At 40.9% G+C, this 20,453-nt stretch overlaps 1 protein-coding gene across 3 annotated transcripts in view; it reads left to right on the top strand.

The window, feature by feature from the left end:
- Positions 1–20,453, top strand: part of wdr7 (WD repeat domain 7) — a 139,406-nt gene that overhangs the window by 80,390 nt on the left and 38,563 nt on the right. For 2 of the 3 annotated variants that reach the window (XM_028463195.1, XM_028463194.1), the window contains exons 19-22: positions 664–761; positions 5,400–5,498; positions 8,958–9,076; positions 9,549–9,672. In XM_028463195.1, the coding sequence (XP_028318996.1) occupies positions 664–761; positions 5,400–5,498; positions 8,958–9,076; positions 9,549–9,672 (440 nt within the window). The remainder of the gene's footprint in view (positions 1–663; positions 762–5,399; positions 5,499–8,957; positions 9,077–9,548; positions 9,673–20,453) is intronic. The other variant, XM_028463197.1, reaches the window with a different exon arrangement.

The following is a 20,453-nucleotide window of genomic DNA, read 5'->3' as shown; positions in this document are numbered from 1 at the left end:
AACTAATGATAAACTGCTCTTGATATTGAATCAATGTCACGTCTATGCGTATGTCCTGGCCAATAGACATTGTGTTATTTTTTTATATGAATTATGCACATTTCACCTGTTTGTTGTGATTGAGTTCTACTTGCAGGCAGGAAAATGGTTATCATGTGACTTTAAATTGTGTTCAATTTTACCAAATTGTATGGATTTAGATTTTATTGAGATAAGTATAACCCAGGCCCCATTTTATAGCCTGTCCACACATTACATATGCAGTTACATAAACCAGAGAGACATAAGCTCGGGAGCTGAATTGACAATTGTCTTTACATCCAGTGTTACATTTTATTTTTAAGTATGAAACTCCCTGTAAGTAATTTGCTGCCTAGCAACAGCTATTGATCTCTCAATTGATTGTTGTATTGCAAGTATTTGTGTGCTGCTGAAAGTAAGACGCCTCTAGTCTGTTTGGAGAGTGGGTCTGTTGTGATCCTCCAGCCAGAATTCAATAGGTTGCGCGCCCGCAAACACACACACACACGCACACACACGTTAGAAGACTGATGTTTAAAATTAGTTGTGTCCACTGGTTTTCTTTTTGTGTGTGTCTCCACCCATGTATCTCCTCCTTGCTCATTTAATATTTCATGCCTTCTCTTTGTCTTCCTCCTCCAGGCCTCCCAGACCAGGAGGAACCCCTGAGACTCCTCGCAGGACGCCTGCTGCCCCTCCTCAGCCCTCCAACCCGGCGCTACAGTCCCAGATCAAACAAGGTAACTACAAAAGAAAGGATCCCTCGTTTCAAACACCCTTGGGGCCCTGCATCGAAGAAGGGGGTGTAGGTGGGATTTGATAATGCAGCCTACTGGCCATAGAAACCAAGGAGGGTTAAATAAAAGAAATGCAGGAGGAAGCTGCTGCTGTTTCCTAGGTCAATATGTCTCCAAAGTGCGGCTATGGTTATTGTTGAACTTCATCTTGAGTGTGTACCTTTGACTATAGCTTTTTAGTACATTTCTTAATAAATAGGTTAGGGATCTATAAAACAGCAAGTGAGTCTGGTGCCACATCTTTAGTCTAGAAGCACACACGCTGATTTAAAAAAAATAAGAACCAAAACACTTCATTAGAAATACAAGGAAGTGACAGCAAATCTCTTTATGCTTCCTGACGAGTGTTACTGGTATTACTAATAATTTCCCAACTCAAAACTGAAAATACTCTTAAAATTACTAGTACCTGGTTCTCAAAAAAAACAGACTCAAAAGAGTATAACCTCTTTGTGTGTCCATACCCTTTATCTGTTTTTACAATGGGACTTTATCGGGTTTAGACGCCTGCAACTTACAAATTATATGGTATTTTAAGTGTAAAGTAATAAAAAAAAAAGATCAATTAGGCAATAAAAAACAACACAAAAAGAAGTATTCTCTTTCTCATGCAGTTTTTGGAGACATTCTTGTCATGTATTTTTTTCTCATTCTTAAAAGTTTATCAATAATCTTGGCTGTAACGGTTACTTTAAGAATCAACAATGAGCTTATAGCCTAATGTGTACTATGTGCATGTTTGATGCAGTGTCTTCTGACATCCGTATTAATTCATTCCTATTGGTTAACCAATATTAATATAATTGAAATGTCAATGTTTGATGATGAAAATGTTAATAAAATATTTATTGTTATTATTATTATTATTGATAATAATAATATAATAATATTAATAATAATTATTATACAATAGATAATATCTTACCTCAGGGAATTGCTAAGAAATCCTTGATAAAATCAGAAGGGGTGATTTAAGCTCTGATTTGTATATGAATATCAATGTATTCAAAACCAGTATAGGAACATTCCATATGTGACACTCTACACTTGAACTTGACAATGAATGAAAGTCGCTTGAAAGAAACATCAAACGGGGTTGAAAAGGAAGAATTTGTCTTCTTAAAATGTAGAAATGAAGAAGTTATTGGTCTTTCTTTGTGGTCAGAAAGCGGCTCTGGGTTCTCTGTAGGTGATCTTTTCAGATAGCTGCCACCATCTGCCTCCTCCGCACTCTTTCTTTCCCTCACACACACACGCACGCACGCACGCACACAGACACACACACAATTTACCACACTGTAGCAAACCTAGGAACACAAATACACACCCAATATCAAATCTACACACACGTGTGCCGTAAGTGGCACCCTCGGGTGTTGGGTGGAGGCAGGGATTTTTTGAGCTTTTGTCAAGCCTTATTGGAGGCCAAGCGTGACAACCGCGTGGACTTATTCACCGCACACGCCTATTCACCAGCTTTCAGAGGGAATGCTCGGCCATGACCTCTGTTCAGCAAGCGCTCACCCTTTGTGTGTGTGTGTGTGTGTGTGTGTGTGTGTGTGTGTGTGTGTGTGTGTGTGTGTGTGTGTGTGTGTGTGTGTGTGTGTGTGTGTGTGTGTGTGTGTGTGTGTGTGTGTGTGTGTGTGTGTGTGTGTGTGTGTGTGTGTGTGTGTGTGTGTGTGTGTGTGTGTGTGTGTCCGCTGTTAACCCAGTGTGCACTGTTTCCTTTGATATTGAAATAAATGAGGAGGCCCCTCTAATATACTGCAGTGTTACACAGAAAGCAGAGGAGGGTGCTCTTCTTTTTCAACACCTGAAAAGATCTTGATGTTAAATCTTTTTCCCAATTATGACAAATACAGGAGTACGGTAGTTTCAAATGCTTTCCTTATTTGTGGATATTTTTTTGTTAAGTTCTTTGCATTGTGAAGTTAAAAGTTTTAATATAATGTAGGATGATAAACATATTTTAAGTAGATAGGTCAATAGTTTCAGATCAGTTAATTCATAATTTTCTCTCTTTTGTGATACAATAACCCAGTGGTTCTTAATATTTGTTAGCTCAGAGTCTAGCTTGATCAGTACAAAACAATTACTGAATAGCTGCTCTTTAAGAATTAATCTTAGCCAAGAACTTGACATGTTTACAAAAAGGTAGTTTTTAAAACGTAAGTACAGATTTGAAGTTTATTTGTTTACAGGCAGTACACTTGTAAAACATTGATCATTGTCCATATGTGTCAATAACAGTTGTTTTCCTTCAATACCCAGAAAGCTAAAGTTCAAAGAATCAATATATCAAGATGCTGCCAGAGGACACCTTGAGTCTGAAATCAGACCAATCAACAAAGCCGCATCAATTTTACAGTTTTATAGTCCTATTTAATTTAGCAGTGATATTTCAACTTGGCAAAGCCAAAACTCTGCTTCATGTACATGAGACTCCTGTACATAAAGCAGAGTTGTAGATCATCACACACTTCAAATCCACAAATGATCCTATGATTTCTCTGAGAGTACATTATGGACGTAAAGTCACCAAAACTTTGCCAAATGCACAACTAAACTACAGAATTAAACACCCGGGACCACCGGATGGACGAATGGGCTGACAGACCCAGGTTAGGGGCCTAATTATAGAGCTTTAAAGAAGCTAAGTGCACAGAGGGTTGTATGATTTAAATGAACCGGGTCTATACATGTATGGCCCATAACCACATTTGGGAGTATCAGTCAGTAGCACACAGAGCATGTCAGTATTTGTAGCTCACTTTTTTCTTTGGGAAAAACTCAACAGTCTACCCCCACCATTGGATAATTTTCACTCTCAATATGTTGTGTTAGTTTCCAAGGCTTCAGCGCTCATTGAATTCCACACTGCATCAATTCCTCCCTTTGCAAAACATTACTTGATGAAGTTTGGTTTAACTTGTGTAAAACAGCACTTTTGGTTGAGTATGTACCACAGCCATCCCCAGTTTTTGTTTAAAATACTACTGTACTTTATAACTTTAATGTTTTCACTGGCTTAGTGTCTTCTTCGGCTTATTAGTGGTTTAAAAATAAGATGAAGTTGAATTATTTCTAGAGGTTCTATTAATGGTATACACTGTAATATCTCATTTAGTGTTAGTCATTTATTGCAACCTACAAGCACAAAACAGATGGGCGTTCTCCTGGGCCGGTTTTCTACAACATTCAGCTCGTGGAACCATGGTCAAAATACAGACATGAGAAAGAAATCTTTGCATTTGTGATCTGATTGCTAATAAACCATAGCATACCGTATGTAGCCTTTTCTCACTGAACATTTCGCATTGGTTATTTATGTTCTTCCAGTATACCTACCTTTTCTCTTACTCAGTTCCACACTGCATGGCTTTAGCCTGCTGCCTCTATTATCTGACAGAACTTCTGTAAACAAAGAATTCCATCTTACTTCCTTTCATTCATTCTTTCATTTTTGTTATCAAAGAGCTTTTGTTTCTTGTTCTCTTGTTTGTTTCTCTCCTTCACTGACTGATGCCATGTTGCTGTAACTGTTTTTACTGTTGTACCTGTGTTAGATGTTTTTATATCCGCTGAACATGTGTTGTAACAGTTTTTGGAACTTACCTGTTTCATCTGCTGCTTTGTTGAAATCGAACAGATTGGATTTGACACATTGTGTTTTATGCCATAGAACAGGCAACTATTATACTATTCATATGAATTTGCTGAAATTTGCATCCACATGGTATATGAATATGGATACCTATAAAATAATCATTGTAGTGTATTTTTACTTGAGTAACTAGAATTAGAATTTACGTTGGGCACTTCTACTGAGTTATGACTCAATTTAGGGGGAGGAGCCTTACAGTGTTGGGCTATAATTAATAGACAAACTTAATTCACAAATCAGCCTAATGGTTGGTATGACGCCAAAGTTCCCAGATCTCTTTTCAATCCAGTAAGTGTTTGATGTGAGTGTAATTAAGTGAAATTTAACAATTTCTTTCAGCATACCTGACAACATTTTACTGGTTGAAAAACACTGCTTCAGAAGTCATTGGCCATGGTTACATGATGTGCGTCATCGCAGTAAGTTGCACATGCGCAGAACAACCGTAATTAACTTAAAGCGGATTTAAGTGTTAACTGTTTACAAGAAAGAGGAATTATTTAATTCGGAATTAAGTTTAATTCTGAATTAAATTAGCATTAGGAATTAAGTGTTTACAAGGTCAGGTTAAAGAGGAATTAACTTTTATTCTGCTTTCAAAAGGAATTAAAGCTCCTATGTAAACATGGCCAATGGAAAGTGCAAAAGTGTAAGAAAAGATGCATTTTTCAAACCATTTAGGTAATCTTGGTTTATTTAGCACTAAACTATGCCAGTGCTTTGTCATCAGCTGATTAGCTTGATATGGTCTTTTTACGAACCAGTGTTTATTATTTTTAAGGTTTTGTAGTGGTAACTATACATCTTCTTCCTCCCCGTCACCTGGCTCCAGTGGCTTCTATCCATTTGGTATGTCCATATTTTTCTAACCTGTTCTTTTCTTCTTGACTATTTTTCTCATTTTCTTCCTTTACAAGCTGCTGTAGCTGCCTCAGCCAACACCAGCACTGCTGGGGCTCCGGGGGCCCCGTGCTCCCATAGTCCTGCTTCTCATAACATCCCCTCAGTCAATGAAGGTACTGAGTGATCTCGCGGGTACAACATCTATCCATTTATTTTACCTGGCTATTGGAGATCCTATGCTTACTCGATCTTCGTTACAATTCCTTTGATTTATTTATTTATTTATTTTACCGCTCTTACCCACCTCATTTGCCATCTATATACTAATTTATTTCACTCCATCCTTTCCTAAATTGAATTCTTAAATTGAAATGTTTCAATTATCTTTATCAGATCAGTCTGAAATCCTTATTACTTACTATAAATGACATCTCAGATGTCTAGTGGCAGCATTTGCTCTTCTGGTCCATGTTTTGTCTAAGATACTGTCTTTTTGTCTGTACCTACTGCTGTGTTCAGTTCACTCTCAATCCTGTCATTTAACAAATATTTTCCTTCGAGTTTAAACACAGAGCAGTAAAATTATAGCATAAGATTAAACACTGTACCCTGTTTCTTTATTTATACAAATTTTTTTCACAACTATTATGCCTCAAACATGCAGTCGTCTTCAACCTAAGTGACCCTTTTTCTCTTTGAATGCTTCTGAGAGTGCATTGACAACAGTCTTTGTATTAATGTTCTTTGTCCTTGTGTTCTGTATTGTGCAGGCCTGTTTTTCTTCTGTCTGCTGTTTGTATGTCTGTTAAATGCAGAGGTCTGCAACCTCAACTGATTAGAGAGCCAATTTGTTGGCTGTGAAAAATATTTGGCCTGTGTACGTAATACTGCTGAGTAACAGATATACCAAAAAAGCTGTTACATAAATGCATAATGTATTAATCATGTTTGTGCTAAAGACAAAATGCTTAATACCACCAGCTTTCAAAGATGATAAAGCAAAAATATACTAACCCTAACACTATAATGATACCAATGTACGTAGTATTGTATCAGTTTTTGAGTAAAAGCTTCAAAGAGCCACAGAGGAGTTGCTAAAAGGTGCAAGTTGCCGACCTCCTTGTCTAGAACATGTTTTTTTATGTTTTACTGTTTGTGTGCTAACTGTTTGCATGCTTGCTATTTCCACCTGCATAGCACTGAAGAGAGAACACTAAATAAATTACAATCCACCAGAAAATAAAACAAAAAAAAAACCCATACAAAGGGATAGCAAACACTTTCCAAATACTTTCTACCAATAAAGCAATTCTGTAGCATTATGGAATATTTATTTTAATTCTATTAATGCTCCTATAAACTTTAAAGCTTTAAAATGTTTTGAGATTTCAAGAAATGTGGTCAGAAGTGACTTGGAGAAACAAGAATGCACACAGGGATCCCACAACACCAAATCTTTGTCCTACCGATGCCCAGTTCATTTAATGCTGTTTGTTCAAGTTGAAAAAGCCAAATAGAATTTTATGAAAAGTTCATCAATTTATTTGAAATCCATCCATTAAATTGAAAATAACCGATAATTATTGAGAGCAATATTAGAAAAATCAGTAAACAAAGGAAATTGAGCAAAGCTGGTAAAGGCCAAACTGTATTATTAGTGGCTCAGAGAATTTCTTCCAAACGGACGCTCTTTTTGGGGTGTTCCTGATCTGCAGTCAGGTTTACTTCAATGGGCTAAAAGAAGGAAAGTAGATAAAAGGGCTCATGGTCAGGAACATAAGAAATACCTAGTCAGTGAATTTTATTAAATGGATAAGCAAATTCTTAATGCTTACGTTTATTTTATGAACTGTTTGATAGATGCTAGTGTTGTACAAGATAATAGGAAAGCTGAAGCTTTTCTAAGATTATTCAGTGCAAGGATGGTACACCCTATACCGTATCCTAGTACATCAGAATACTAAAATACACACGCTGGATTCTCATGTTTAAAGTGATTTGAGTGGTTATCATTTTAGTCTTGATTTGGTCCTTATTGTAACTTTGGGACACAGTGGAGTTAAAAATATTAAATTGCTAAAAGAAATTCTTCTGTAACAACCTGGTTTTATATTTAATATGAGATACACATAAAACATATTGAAGGCTCAGTGAGATGAAGGTAGTGTAATGAATAAATATTGCATTGGATTCTCTTTCAGTTTGAGGTTTCTGCAATTTAGTGATGTCTTTGTTTTAATCTGAGGCTGATGGATTATTCTAGATATGATATGTAGTGGAAACGCTGTTTCGCTAATCCTAATTAAATGTCAGAATATTGGTCAGGTTGCTCCCAATACAATATAGATAGAAAAGGTGTTTTTCCCAACTTGGCTTAGCTCTCTTTGGTTTGAGTGGTTTTACCTCCACGTCTGGGTTTCAAATTTGCTGATGCAGAAGATGTGACTTGTCGAAACTCCTTTTCAACCAACCATAACTTCAGCATATTACATGCTTATCAGCTGTCACTGGCCTTTTATATTCACTGTCCCTATACTTTGAATGCTATATACCTAGAAGAAGCCACATGATTACCTTTATGTCGTTCATTGCTATATCTTATTTAAGCCACAGAAAAATGCAGTCCCTGTTGTCATCATGACACCCACTTTGTGTTGGTAAGCAGTTGTGATAGAAAATAAACAATGTTTTCTATTCCACTCAGAGTCAAGCTGTCTTGGTACGATTAGAAGAGCATCAACTCAACTCCCGTTACCCTCTGTTTGTGCTTGTGTATGTGAAAACTTAATCTTCAAAAGTATCAAATCAGTAGCCCCTTGATAGAGTTAGACTGTAAGTCATGATCTAACGCTCTGAGTTTTCTTTTTTCCACTATCAGAGGTAAGTGTACAAGATGTGCTCAGCAAAGAAATTTGGATTAAATTTCTTTCCTGCGTGAAGGTCATTGGATATCCATCATTCACACAGACTTCTACTGCAAGCCATATATTTACCTAATATATGGGAATGGAGTGTGTGTTTAATGTTGTGTTAAAATGTTTTTTCTCATGCGAAAACCTCTGCTTACTTCTAATGGATTTGGTCTGGATTAGAAAAGTATGGTTTTCATTCAGCTGAGGCTGATCAGGACAATATTTGTGTTTCCAAGTGTAAACACAATACTGATTTCACGCTTTTCAATAATCAGCATAATACTGATTATTATCTGGTAGGATGCCAAATAATCTGTATTATGTTCAGATATTTAGTAATATCTCAGTTTTTATGCAAGGGTAAATTGTAAATCAGATTCTTGTATGTATGAAATAAAATTAAGGTCATAATAGATTTACTGTCAATATAAGAAGTTCAATCTAGTAAATATTGTCTTGACCTTTAAATATATTTTTCACTTTTTATTTTGTTATTCAACTTAAGTCTATAGTGTGTATGTGTAGTGTGAAAAAATGTTAGCCATTTTCAATGCTTTTACAAGAAGGTAAAGCTTTTATGTGACATCTGTAGAATTTGTAAAAGCCCGTGAGAGAGGCACCCAGAAGTGTTTTGTTAGACCTGTCTTTTCTGATTTAAATCGTTTGTTTGTTTGTGTGTGTGTGTGTGTGCGTGTGCGTGCGTGTGCGTGCGCAAATAAGGATGGAGCCAGCTTGCTGCCATGCACTGTGTGATGCTCCCTGACCTCCTTGGCTTGGATAAATTTAGACCACCGCTGCTGGAAATGCTTGCAAGAAGGTGGCAGGACCGCTGTCTGGAGGTATATGCTCATTGCTGTCACTTTAATACTAACCAGGGAATAATAAAACTAGATGTCTTATTGAGATTATTCTCCCTAACATGTTGACATAAAGTTAAGCATGTACAAGCCCTTTTCAAAGTGGCTTTGGTCATAATCCAAAATGTTCCTCTCGGGTGTTTCCTAAAATAAATGCTATATTGATTAAAGTAACAGATTACTTACATAATCTCTGCAGTCCCAGAGCATTTGAAAAAACACCACATAAGCTCAATTCAGTTTGACGTACGAGCTTTAAGTGAAATTGCAACAAAATATAAGGTCATACCCAAAACCTCAAGGAAATTAAGTTTATTTTTGGGCTTTTTAGAAAAATAAATAAAAATAAAACAATGTATTTTCATGTTGAATTAGAAATGATGCTTGCATTGTAAGAACCAGGTTTCTTGAAGGCTGATTAGGCATTTCTTTGCAAAATCTGAATTACTCTTAGGTACGAGAAGCAGCACAAGCTCTTCTTTTGGCTGAGCTGAGAAGGATCGGCCAATCTGGGCGCAAAGACGCAATTGACTTGTGGGCTCCCTACTTACCTCAGTATGTGGACACAGTCAGCTCCCGTAAGTATCTCACACTGATATGTAAAGAAGTACTGATGAAATATACTCTCTCCTGCTGTTCTCTTGCTGCAACATTTGGACTGGTAGATATAAAAGAAAAGTAAATCCTGACAATAAATACTACTACTATAATACAATTTTCTTGTTCTAATGTGACAAATGCATGGAAAAATGGATTTATAATAATTTACATGTTATGGGATTTTATTATTTAACCATTAATTATAGAATATATTTGAATTAGTCAAAATACACCATAAATCCTCCGATCAATGTTACTCGGTTCAGATTCCTTGCAACATCACCCCCTTGGTACCGTGTCTGAACTACTGTTTAAGACCTGTCAAATAGGATGACCAAACTTAGAACCCAAACATTTGGCCAATGATGTGAGGAAAGTCTCATATTATCTGAAATTATTTACAGTATGATAATAATATTATTATTATTATTATTATTATTATTAATAATAATAATTATAACTAACGATAATGATGGGGGTATTGGTGCAACGACAACCTGCCACTTGGCCTGGTTCTCAATAATTAACCTGGTTAATTAATTATAATAATAATAAATGAATATGCATTTTGAACAATGTTATGTTAATATTTTTCAAGCTTTATGAAATGAGCCCCTCATTTACAAAACAGTTATGTCTCTTCTTTTGTTCTACATCCTATTTCCCTTGGTTTGTCTCGTGTTATGTAATGCCAGTCCACCTGCCTATAGTTAAACATGCTGATAGAAAGAAGGGAAAATCAGCTTTAATTTTTTTTACTAGAATCAGACTTTTACAATGCTGTGTTGATGCTCTGCAGTCGCCCCGTGGTTGCTGAGGATGCTAGGTGGGGGTGGGAGGTTCCTCAGGGGAACCGTTGCTGTGGAAACGGGCACTGGTCAGTGTTGTGTTACCGCTGTGGTACCACAGCAAAGGGAGGTGTTGGGGCAGTGATGGACCGATGACCTCAAGGGATGGGGGAAGGAACTGTAGAGAGAGAAAGAGGTAGGGTGAGGTTAACGGGTCATTGAATTTGATCTCTGTACAGCAGGGAAGGAATTGGCAGTAAGATGACTCCTGCTGGTCCTGGAAATCTGGTAATATTGCAGGAAATTCAGCGGTGTATTTGAATCCCTGGGATAGTAGCACTAAACCCATTTCATTACATTTTTATTCAAAAGTCCAAGTTGTGAATTTTATATCCCAGTTGTCTTGCAGTGCTATAGTAAAACATATTTCAAGTGTTGTATACCTGGAAGCAATGTTACTTTCACTTTTAGTCCTAATTAAAATGCATTTAAAAAAATTAACGTGTATTTAATGTCCAATTGTGATCACACCCACTCATTTGTGGGACCAATTTGTAATGCCATTTTCATTTAAGTAAGTTGGTCATGTTTTTTGTGTTGCTTTAGAGGTGATGAGTATTTGTCTCTCCCCTTTGGTCCCAGCCTTTATGAAAACCAAAGGATGTCATCTCGTATAAAAGTAGTGTTGGGACACGGTGTGGCCATTCTTGTGAGAGCAACATTTGAACAGTGTTGTATTGTCGAAAGCTAAAATGTTGCTATAAAGGTTCTCATATAGAGGTCGATGAATATATGATCTCTTTAGCCTCAGATAAAGTAGATGTTTTATTTCTTGACAATCTGGTAATTATTTTTAGATGCCATTGGAAATATAGATTTTATTGTTGCTCTGAAACCTGTTTTCATAATCATTAGACAGTCATGTTGCCTTTAACTGTAATAAGTTAAACCATTTATTTTTAATTTTTACCTCCAAAAAGGCAGTTTTATTAAGACAAAATGACAAAAACATGTTTAAACAGGCAGCATAAATATACAAAGTTTAGACGAAATCATTGTTTTCAGAATGTATTGTGAAAAAGAGACATTCAAGAGTAGGATAACTTCATTGTTTTATGTATTAACCTGCAATAAAATTGAAAAAGGTCAACATCGAATCTTTGACCAAAATCCTACTAAACAAATTTTAAAACTACAGCTGAAAAATTTGTCAGATGTGTGGTAACTCCAAAACATAAAGACTTCTGTATAAAGGTAGTTCTATTTCATCCCTGCTGACCGCCAGAGGCGGTGCTTTAAGCACTGAATATTCCCCTTCGCGCATGCGCAGTGCGAGTATGTATACCAACAATGTCACCAGTGACCCCTGGATGACCCAGAGGAAGTTTATATCTTCCGGTGTCACTCGAGGGTACTTTCCTTTTTTTCTTCTCGCGCGCAGTTACTGGAATACCGTGCATACAGCTGCCGTCGCTAGTAGCTCCGTGACTGTGGTAGGTCGGAGCAGCGTGCATTCGCCCTCCAGGAGCTGCGACGGTGAGTGTTTGGGTAGCGGTAGCTTCACCCATTAGCAACCTCTGTTGGCACAGGCCGCGTTAGCGCCGCCTCCCCCCCAGCATATGGTTTGTGTTTGGTCCCGACGACACACGCTGACAAGGTAAGTAGCCGCTTATTCGGCAGATCAACGGTTGTCTTTATAAAAAATGAAAGAGATGGTCGGTGAAGGCTGCATTTGAGCAGCCTACTCCCGAAATTTAAGTTAGCCGACTTTATTTGTTTGCTGGTGGGTTGTGTGCGCACGCCCGGAGCCCAGCGTGGATTTGTTTACATTAGCATCACCGGCTAAGCTAGTGTCATCTTCTGTTAAAAGAGCCCAGTCTGGGTGAGGACCACAGTGCAGTGGTTGTTTTTTTATTTAGTATATTGGGCCTCTACTGTGCAGGCAGCGTGCGCGCTCCCTTCCCCAGTATACGGTCCCTATACTCGCCCAACCTACGGCGTCCGCGCTCAAGCTAAGCCGAGGAGTGCAGGGTGGTACCAGAAAGGCGGCGTGCGCGCCCCCTCCCTTTGTTGAATACCTGTGTTGAAATCAGTGACTTCTCAGTTAAGCTACGATGGATGGCTCACATATTTGCACATCTTGTGGGGTTTCTTTACAGCCAGAAGATGGCCACGACCTATGCCCCACATGCCTTGGCCCTGAGCACCTGGGTGAGGCGCTGTCAGGCAATCCCTGCATGAACTGCAGCTACTTGCCTCGGGCGGCCAGGGTTGCCAGGTTGGCGGGGGTGGAAGGCTCAGTTGCCGTAGTCGACCTCCCCCCAGGCCAGCCACCTCAGACCCGTCAGACACGCTCCAAGAGGCGGGCAGTGGCTGCGGCAGCTGCCCCCTCCAGGAAGAGAACGAAGTCTGACCACAGTGGGTTATCATCTAAAGTTGAGCAGCTGTCTGCTGAATTGGCTCAGATGAGATCCCTGCTGGCCGACAGCCAGCCGGTTATTCCCCTGGTGGCTGATGCGGCACTCTCTCCCCCAATGCCAACGCTGTTGCCCGAGGAGGATACACTCTCTTTGGCTGCTTCGGCTAGCCATTTCTGTGATTATGGGGAGAATTTGGATGTCGGATCCCAGGTGTCTGAGCAGGGCTCCCACTCCTCGGATCACAGTTCGGGGGCCGAGGTGGAAGACAACTCCATGCGCGCTGTCATGCGCCTGGCTCTACAGCGGCTGCACACAGTTGTCCCACAGCAGGCAGAGGCAGCATCTGCAAGCGCCTTCTTCAGGCGCAGGCCTGCCCCCACAGCTTTCGCTATTCCTCATTCAGAGGATTATCTGAGGGAGTTGCAGTACGAACGCCGAATCTGAAGGATGATCTTTGATTTCAGGTATACAGTGGTGTGAAAAAGTGTTTTCCTCCTTCCTGATTTTTTACTTTTTTGCATGTTTTCCACACTTAAATGTTTCAGATCATCAAACAAATTTAAACATTAGTCAAAGATAACACTAGTAAACACATAATGCAGTTTTTAAATTAAGGGTTTTATTAATTAAAAAATTCAAAGCTACATGGCCCTGTGTGGAAAAAGTGTTTGCCCTCTAAACTTAATAACTGGTTGGGCCACCCTTAGCAGAAACTACTGCAATCAAGTGTTTGCAATAACTTGCAATGAGCCTTACAATGATGTGAAGGAATTTTGGCCGACTCATTTTTGCAGAATTGTTGTAATTCAGCCACATTGGACAGTTTTCAAGCATTTACCACCTTTTTAAGGTCATGCCACAGCATCTCAATAGGACTGAGGTCAGGACTTTGACTAGGCCACGCCCAAGTCTTAATTTTGTTTTTCTTCAGCCATTCAGAGGTGGACTTGCTGGTGTGTTTTGGATCATTGTCCTGCTGTAGAACCCAAGTTTTTTTCAGCTTGAGGTCACGACCAAATGGCCGGACATTTTCCTTGAGGATTTTTTTGGTATACAGCAGAATTCATGCTTCCAGAGCAAGTCTTCCAGGTCCTGAAGCAAAAAACAGCCCCAGACCATCACACTGTCACCACCATATTTTACTGTTGGTAGGATGTTCCCTTTCTGAATTGCGGTGTTACTTTTATGCCAGATGCAATGGGACACAGACCTTCCAAAAAGTTCAACTTTTGTCTCGTCTGTCCACAGAATATTTTCCCAAAAGTCTTTGGGATCATCAAGATGTTTTCTAGAAAAATGAGATGAGCGTTAATGTTCTTTTTGCTAGATGTTATGGGGTCTTTTGTCACCTCTTGGATGAGTCGTTGCGACGCTCTTGGGGTAACTTTGGTCCACCGACAACTCCTGGGAAAGTTCACCACTGTTTCGTGTTTTTTCCATTTTTGGATAATGGCTCTGACTGTGGTTCATTGGAGTCCCAAAGCTTTAGAAATGGCTTTATAACTTTTTCCAGACTGGTAGATTTCAATTACTTTTCTTCTCATTTGGTCCTGAATGTCTTTGGATCTTGGCATGATCTCGATAGCTTTTGAGGATCTTTTGGTCTACTTCACCGCTGTCTCAGTGTGCATGCTGCGTTTTGTGGTGTTGCTCCAGTTAGATTTACTGGGAGCACAGTTTGATCACTCCAGGCCGGTGCGCTCGCTGGCCTGAGTGAAGTTCCTTTATTGAAGCCGCTGCAGTTCGGCAGTTATCAATATAACAATTATTAATTTAATTATTATTTGTATATAATTAATATAATTATCATAATAATTATTTTTCATATAATAATAATTTGTATAGTTGTTATTCATATAATAATAATTTGTGTAATTATTATTCATATAATAATAATTTGTGTGATTATTACTATATAATATTATTAATAAAATTAATAATATTGATTAATATTAAGTAAGAATTGGAGAAGAATGGACTGCCATTTGTGTGTCTCCTGCATGGCCCCCCTTCAGGCAGAGGACGGTCACGATCAGTGTCCTGCTTGCCTGGGCATTGACCACCTAAGCTGGCCTGACTCGAGGGTTTTCTCCCATCATACAAGCGATGGCAGGGCTCTGGCAGCCATGCATGATGCAGCTATGGCTTGGAACAGCTAGCTCCAGTTGAGACTGCCACTGCAGTATGAATGGGACGGTTAGGTAATTCTCTGTCACACCTGGTACCGGCTTTGTTTGAGTACCTTGCAGGATTCCAGGGGGAGCCTGCAGCTCAGTCCCTCAGCGATGCCTCATCGCAGACATTTGCATTTATGACCAGGGAGCTGGGTAGGCTAATGTTGACTATAACGCTGACTCGTCGCCAGGTCTGGCTGGCACAGTCCCCTCTATCCGAGCCATGTCGCAGAACATTGCGTTCTCTTCCGGTTGTGCCGGGCCGGACCTTTAGCCCAGCGGCATTGCAGGCCTTGGAGCGTAGCGTGCAGGCTGGCCAAGCGAGGCAGCAGTTTGCGCCAGGCTCCCACTGGGGCTTCTAACACTGCGCCCGTTTCAGGTGTGGATGAACAGCCTGCATTTAGACCCCAGCTGCCACTGGCACAAGGTGGCCAAGGTGTCTGCCCAGTGTCTCCTTACCCTCCGACCCTGGAGGAGGGAATACTTAATGTCGGGTGTACCCATGGGGAGGGTAGCCTCCCACCGGGATGCATGTTCTCATCCGGTCAGACAATACCTCAGCTGTGTACCACATCAACCACCAGGGCGGCACCAGATCTCTGATGTGTCTGTGGGTGGCACACCGGCTCCACACGTGGGCTTACCCTAACTTCCTGAGCCTCCGGCAATGCATGTTCCTGGTCTCGGGAACACTGCCGCGGATCTCCTCTCCCGTCAGAAGCCTCCATCCGGGGAGTGGAGACTTCACCCAGAGGTGGTGGCTGTGATATGGGCCACGTTTGGCAGAGCAGCAGTGGACCTCTTTGCCTCAGAGGCAACGACTCACTGCCCTCTCTGGTTTTCTCTGAGAGAAGAGACCAGCCCCCTCGGGTGGGACTTCTTGGCGCATACATGGCCAGACGGCCTACTTTATGCATTTCCTCCACTCCCCCTCATACCAGCAACGCTTCACAGGGCCCAGCAGGGTGGTCTCCGCCTGCTTCTGGTTGCCCCATGCTAGCCAGGAAGACCATGGTTCCCGCTGTTGCTCAAACTCCTGCGGGGGTCACTGTGGCGTCTTCCGGAGAGGAAAGACCTCCTGTCTCAAGTCAACGGCCGCATATGGCACTCGAGTCCGGATCGTCTGAGGCTGTCCTTGTGGCCCCTATAGTCTTGGACCCGCTTTTGGCGTCCTGCGATAGGGCGGTTGCCCACACAATTTTAAACTGTCGAGCACCATCCTCCAGGGCGCTTTACGCTAACAGGTGGAGGCTATTTGTGGAGTGGTGTCACTCTCACAGTGAGGTGCCGGGGACATGTTCAGTGGTGGCAATACTGCGTTTCCTGCAGTCAGTTTTTGACAAAAACAGGACTACTTCCACCCTCAGGGTGTATGTGGCTGCTATCTTGGCCAATCATACAAAGGTGGATGGCCAGACAGTGGGATCACATTATCTGGTCAAGCAGTTTTTCAAAGGGACTCAGAGACTCAGACCATGTCGGATCTATGGGTCGCGATCATGGGACTTGCAAGTTGTCCTTCAGTCCCTTTCCCAGCCACCCTTTGAGCCTCTGGGACACACTGATTTGAAGTGGCTGTCCCTCAAGACGGCCTTTCTTCTTGCTGTGGCAACGGCAAAACGTGTGGGGAAGCTGCATGCGCCGTCAGTGAGCCAGGCATGTCTTCGCTGGAAGGCTGATGGCTCTGGGGTGAGTCTCAGGCCAAATCCTTCATTTTTGCCCAAGCGGTTGCCCCCTCATCATGAGAACCAGCCTATCGAGTTGGCTGCCTTCAGTCCTCCGGGCTCCTCTGGGGGGAATGGCGAGCCATCAACACTGTTGTGCCCCGTGCGGGTGCTTACATGAAGGCGACAGCTAGCCTACAAACGACAGACTGCCTTTTCGTCTGCCATGGAGGCTGTAGAAGGGGGACCGCACTTTCTAAACAGAGACTCTCTCACTGGGTAGTGGAGGTCATTCAGTATGCCTATAGTGCACTGAACATCCCGGTGCCTCAGGGCATAAAGTGCCATTCTACTAGAGGCATGGCCGCGTCATGGGCCGCTTTGAGGGGCGTCCCCCTGCAGGACATCTGTGCTGCAGCTACCTGGTCCTCATCATGCACCTTTGGACGTTTCTACAGGGTGAACGTTGCTGGGGTCCAGCCTATGGCAATGGTCGCGCTGTCCACAGCTTCAGGCCTCGAGTAGGTGAGGATTCTTTCGTGACTTTTCTGGTATAAGTCATCCAGTGCTTAAGCACCGCCTCTGGCGGTCAGTAAGGATGAAATAGAACGAGAGTTACGTATGTAACTACGGTTCTATGAATCCTGGATGACCGTCAGAGCATCCTGTCACTCAGGATCCTTGTGTCCTTGCGAGAAGTTTTTGACAGGAACAGATCACCTGATGACACCGGTAGATATAGACTTTCCGGGTCATCCAGGGGTCACAGGTGACTTTGTTGATATAATTACTCGACCTGCGCATGCGCGAGATGGAACATCCAGTGCTTAAGCACCGCCTCTGGCGGTCATCCAGGATTCATAGAACCATAGTTACATACGTAACTCTTTCACCACACAGGGCCATGTAGCTTTGGATTTTTTCTTCCTCGATAATAAAATCCTTCATTTAAAAACTGCATTTTGTGTTTTACTTGACTAATGTTTAAATTTGTTTAATGATCTGAAACATTTAAGTGTGGAAAACATGCAAAAAAGTACGAAGGGGGCAAACACTTTTTCACACCACTGTATTTAAGGCTTTAGCCATGTTTCAACCAGCTCGCTTTGTGGTTAGCCTGTAGCTTCTGTCTCAGCAGTTTGGTCTAAATAAATGTAGGAAACGCAGCTTTGTGGATCTGGAATTTACAATGCAGCCTAACCCCCAATTTCCACTGGATGCGGCTCTGCTGCGTTACGTCACCGCCGCGTCACCGGAGCTGATAGGTTTCCACTTTAGTCTATGTGTTAATTTCCACCGGGTCCGCTGCGATGCGTGTCTGCTCCTTCCCAGCTGCAGTAGTCCGGTGCCCTCTGCCAATTTGTAGCGGACACCGGAGCACGACGCATCAATCAGCACAGAGCAAATGAAGCTAAACAGGAAATTAAGCACGTATTCTACAATAAAATATCGGGTTACTTTTCAAAATGAAACACTTCAGATTATATTTCAAGTAAATACATCACCAAAACATCATAATGTGTATTAAAAAATTCACTTTCACTACATTGTTTCCTCTCATACTGTAACTACGCTGTAAATTGCAGCAACTTTGATTTAGTTCATGTTTTAATGGTGCAGTTTATCTCTTCTCTGTTGGCTATGACAAATCCAGAGAGTCCAACCTTCTTGTTCTCCTTCGTTAGGAACACTGACCTGTTTATCTATTTATTGTTGTGTTTATGACACATACATTTAACTGTGTTGTCACACGATTATATAAATCGTGAGAACTGCTCTGTCTCGTGACGTCACAGTCGTTCAACCAGAGTGCACCATAGAGTACTCAAAACGCAACAGGTGTGGATTACCAGACGGCGAACAGTGGGGCAAAACCGGATCGGTGCCGTGGCGCAGCAGACACGTATCCAGTGGAAACCCCCAGTAAGGCGAAGTAGTCGAGAGCAGATCCACTGAGCTTTTAGCTCAGAGCGCATTGTCAAAAGTACATATAAAACTGTGTATTATTCAATTTATAGCAAACAGAACCGATGCCACTGTATCGAATGGTTTGATACAGATATGTGTATTGCACCTATAATCGCGAGGTAGCAAGACAAAAAGCACTGCTAAAAGATATGAAAAGAAAAGTTGGTAGCAAAGGTAGGACGTACAACGAAAAGTGTGGTTGAGACCGCCCTATTTAAACGAGCGTTTTGCTCGTTCAACGTGGAGACGTGAGTGCACAGAAACACACAATAACATTTGAGGAAGTTAAATTGGAGGCAGATGGACTTCTCTGTCTGCTGCTCAAACCTTAATAATGTACAAAACTAAATAAACATTTTTTCATTTAAAAAAAAACAATTTATTTTTTTAAAATCTAGTGATGTTTTTTCCTCCTAATTTAATGTGGCTGCTTTGTCAGGTCCTGTAACTTTGCTCTGATCAGTCCATGAAAAACACCTTCTCATCTCTTTTACAGTTATTCTTTCCTCATTCATTGTTTGTCAAGTTCAGTGACCAAATGTTTATTTTCTTTACTAATAAATATTTTAGAAAAACAGCTCCCAACATGCTCTGGTTATATAAAGAAACCAAGCAACTTCATATTGTGTGGATAAATATATACTGTCACAGAAGTGATGTTAAACAAGGAGCAACCTTCTGCTTTGAGAAAGGTGCTCTTTTCAAACATTTGTTTGAAACAGAAGTCAAAGGAGACTGGAGGAAAAGGAAAAGGAAAAGAAGAAGGTCCAGCAGGTTAACAAGGCATGCTGGGAGCTATGTGTCATGCCTGACATGACAAGCTTGACCTTGGGTGCCCCCTTTCCTCCATCCCCCACTGTCATCTGATGTTCCAGAACTTCCCTCTCTTTTTGTTCTGCAATCCCGTACCCCTTTTGTCTTATTTCCTTAGCCTATGTGGCTGAGGTAAAGCTTTTAGCCTATACTCGTGTATTAATTCTTGGATGTCAAAAGAGTGATTATACAAATAATGCAACGCACGCACGCACGCGCGCGCGCGCGCGCACACACACACACACACACACAATAATTACTACAACTGTTATCATCACACTTTCATTCACTGTAAAAGGACAGAAACTATGATTTCCTTTGAAGTTTAAGTTTTTTTTGCTTAAACCTGTTCGAGACAGAGAAAAAGAGAGAGAACACAATTAGTTAATCTGCAACCAGTTCCAAGCTCTTAAACGCAGATTTGCCTACTTATTTTCTCATCTGGAAAACCCTTATCAGTGACTCACAAGATTTAAAAGACAGGAGACAAGATTTGATGTGCCTTCATTCAGATGCTATTAGTCTACAAGCAGTGCATGTGTGAAATTGAGCAGAGCTGTCAAAGCTTAGTGTTTTTTTAGTAAAACATCAGTAAGGTTAACATTATTTTATCACTACAAGCGTGTGTGTGTGTGGATCAGTGCCGCCTTTGTTATATATTATCCTAATACAATTTATTGGCCTTGACATCTAATTGAAAGCCTCTTCTAATTAGCAATAGAGAGATAAGAGAGAGATGAATGAAAACACATATTCTCTTCAGTGTGTGTATGTACGCCTGCATTCATGTGTGCATGAGCTTACCTTCATTATCTAGATAATGAGAAACCTATAAACCTTTATTAACAATGTAATCAGGGAAGGGCCAACCTTTGATGATGACCACACAAACAACACTTCCTCAATTGTCTATCATTTCCTCTCAGTTTATT

The sequence above is a fragment of the Gouania willdenowi genome, chromosome 12 (assembly GCF_900634775.1).
Source record: "Gouania willdenowi chromosome 12, fGouWil2.1, whole genome shotgun sequence".
NCBI lineage: Eukaryota > Metazoa > Chordata > Actinopteri > Blenniiformes > Gobiesocidae > Gouania > Gouania willdenowi.
The sequence above is the reverse complement of the archived record's forward strand: the minus strand, read 5'-3'. Positions and strand labels throughout refer to the sequence as shown.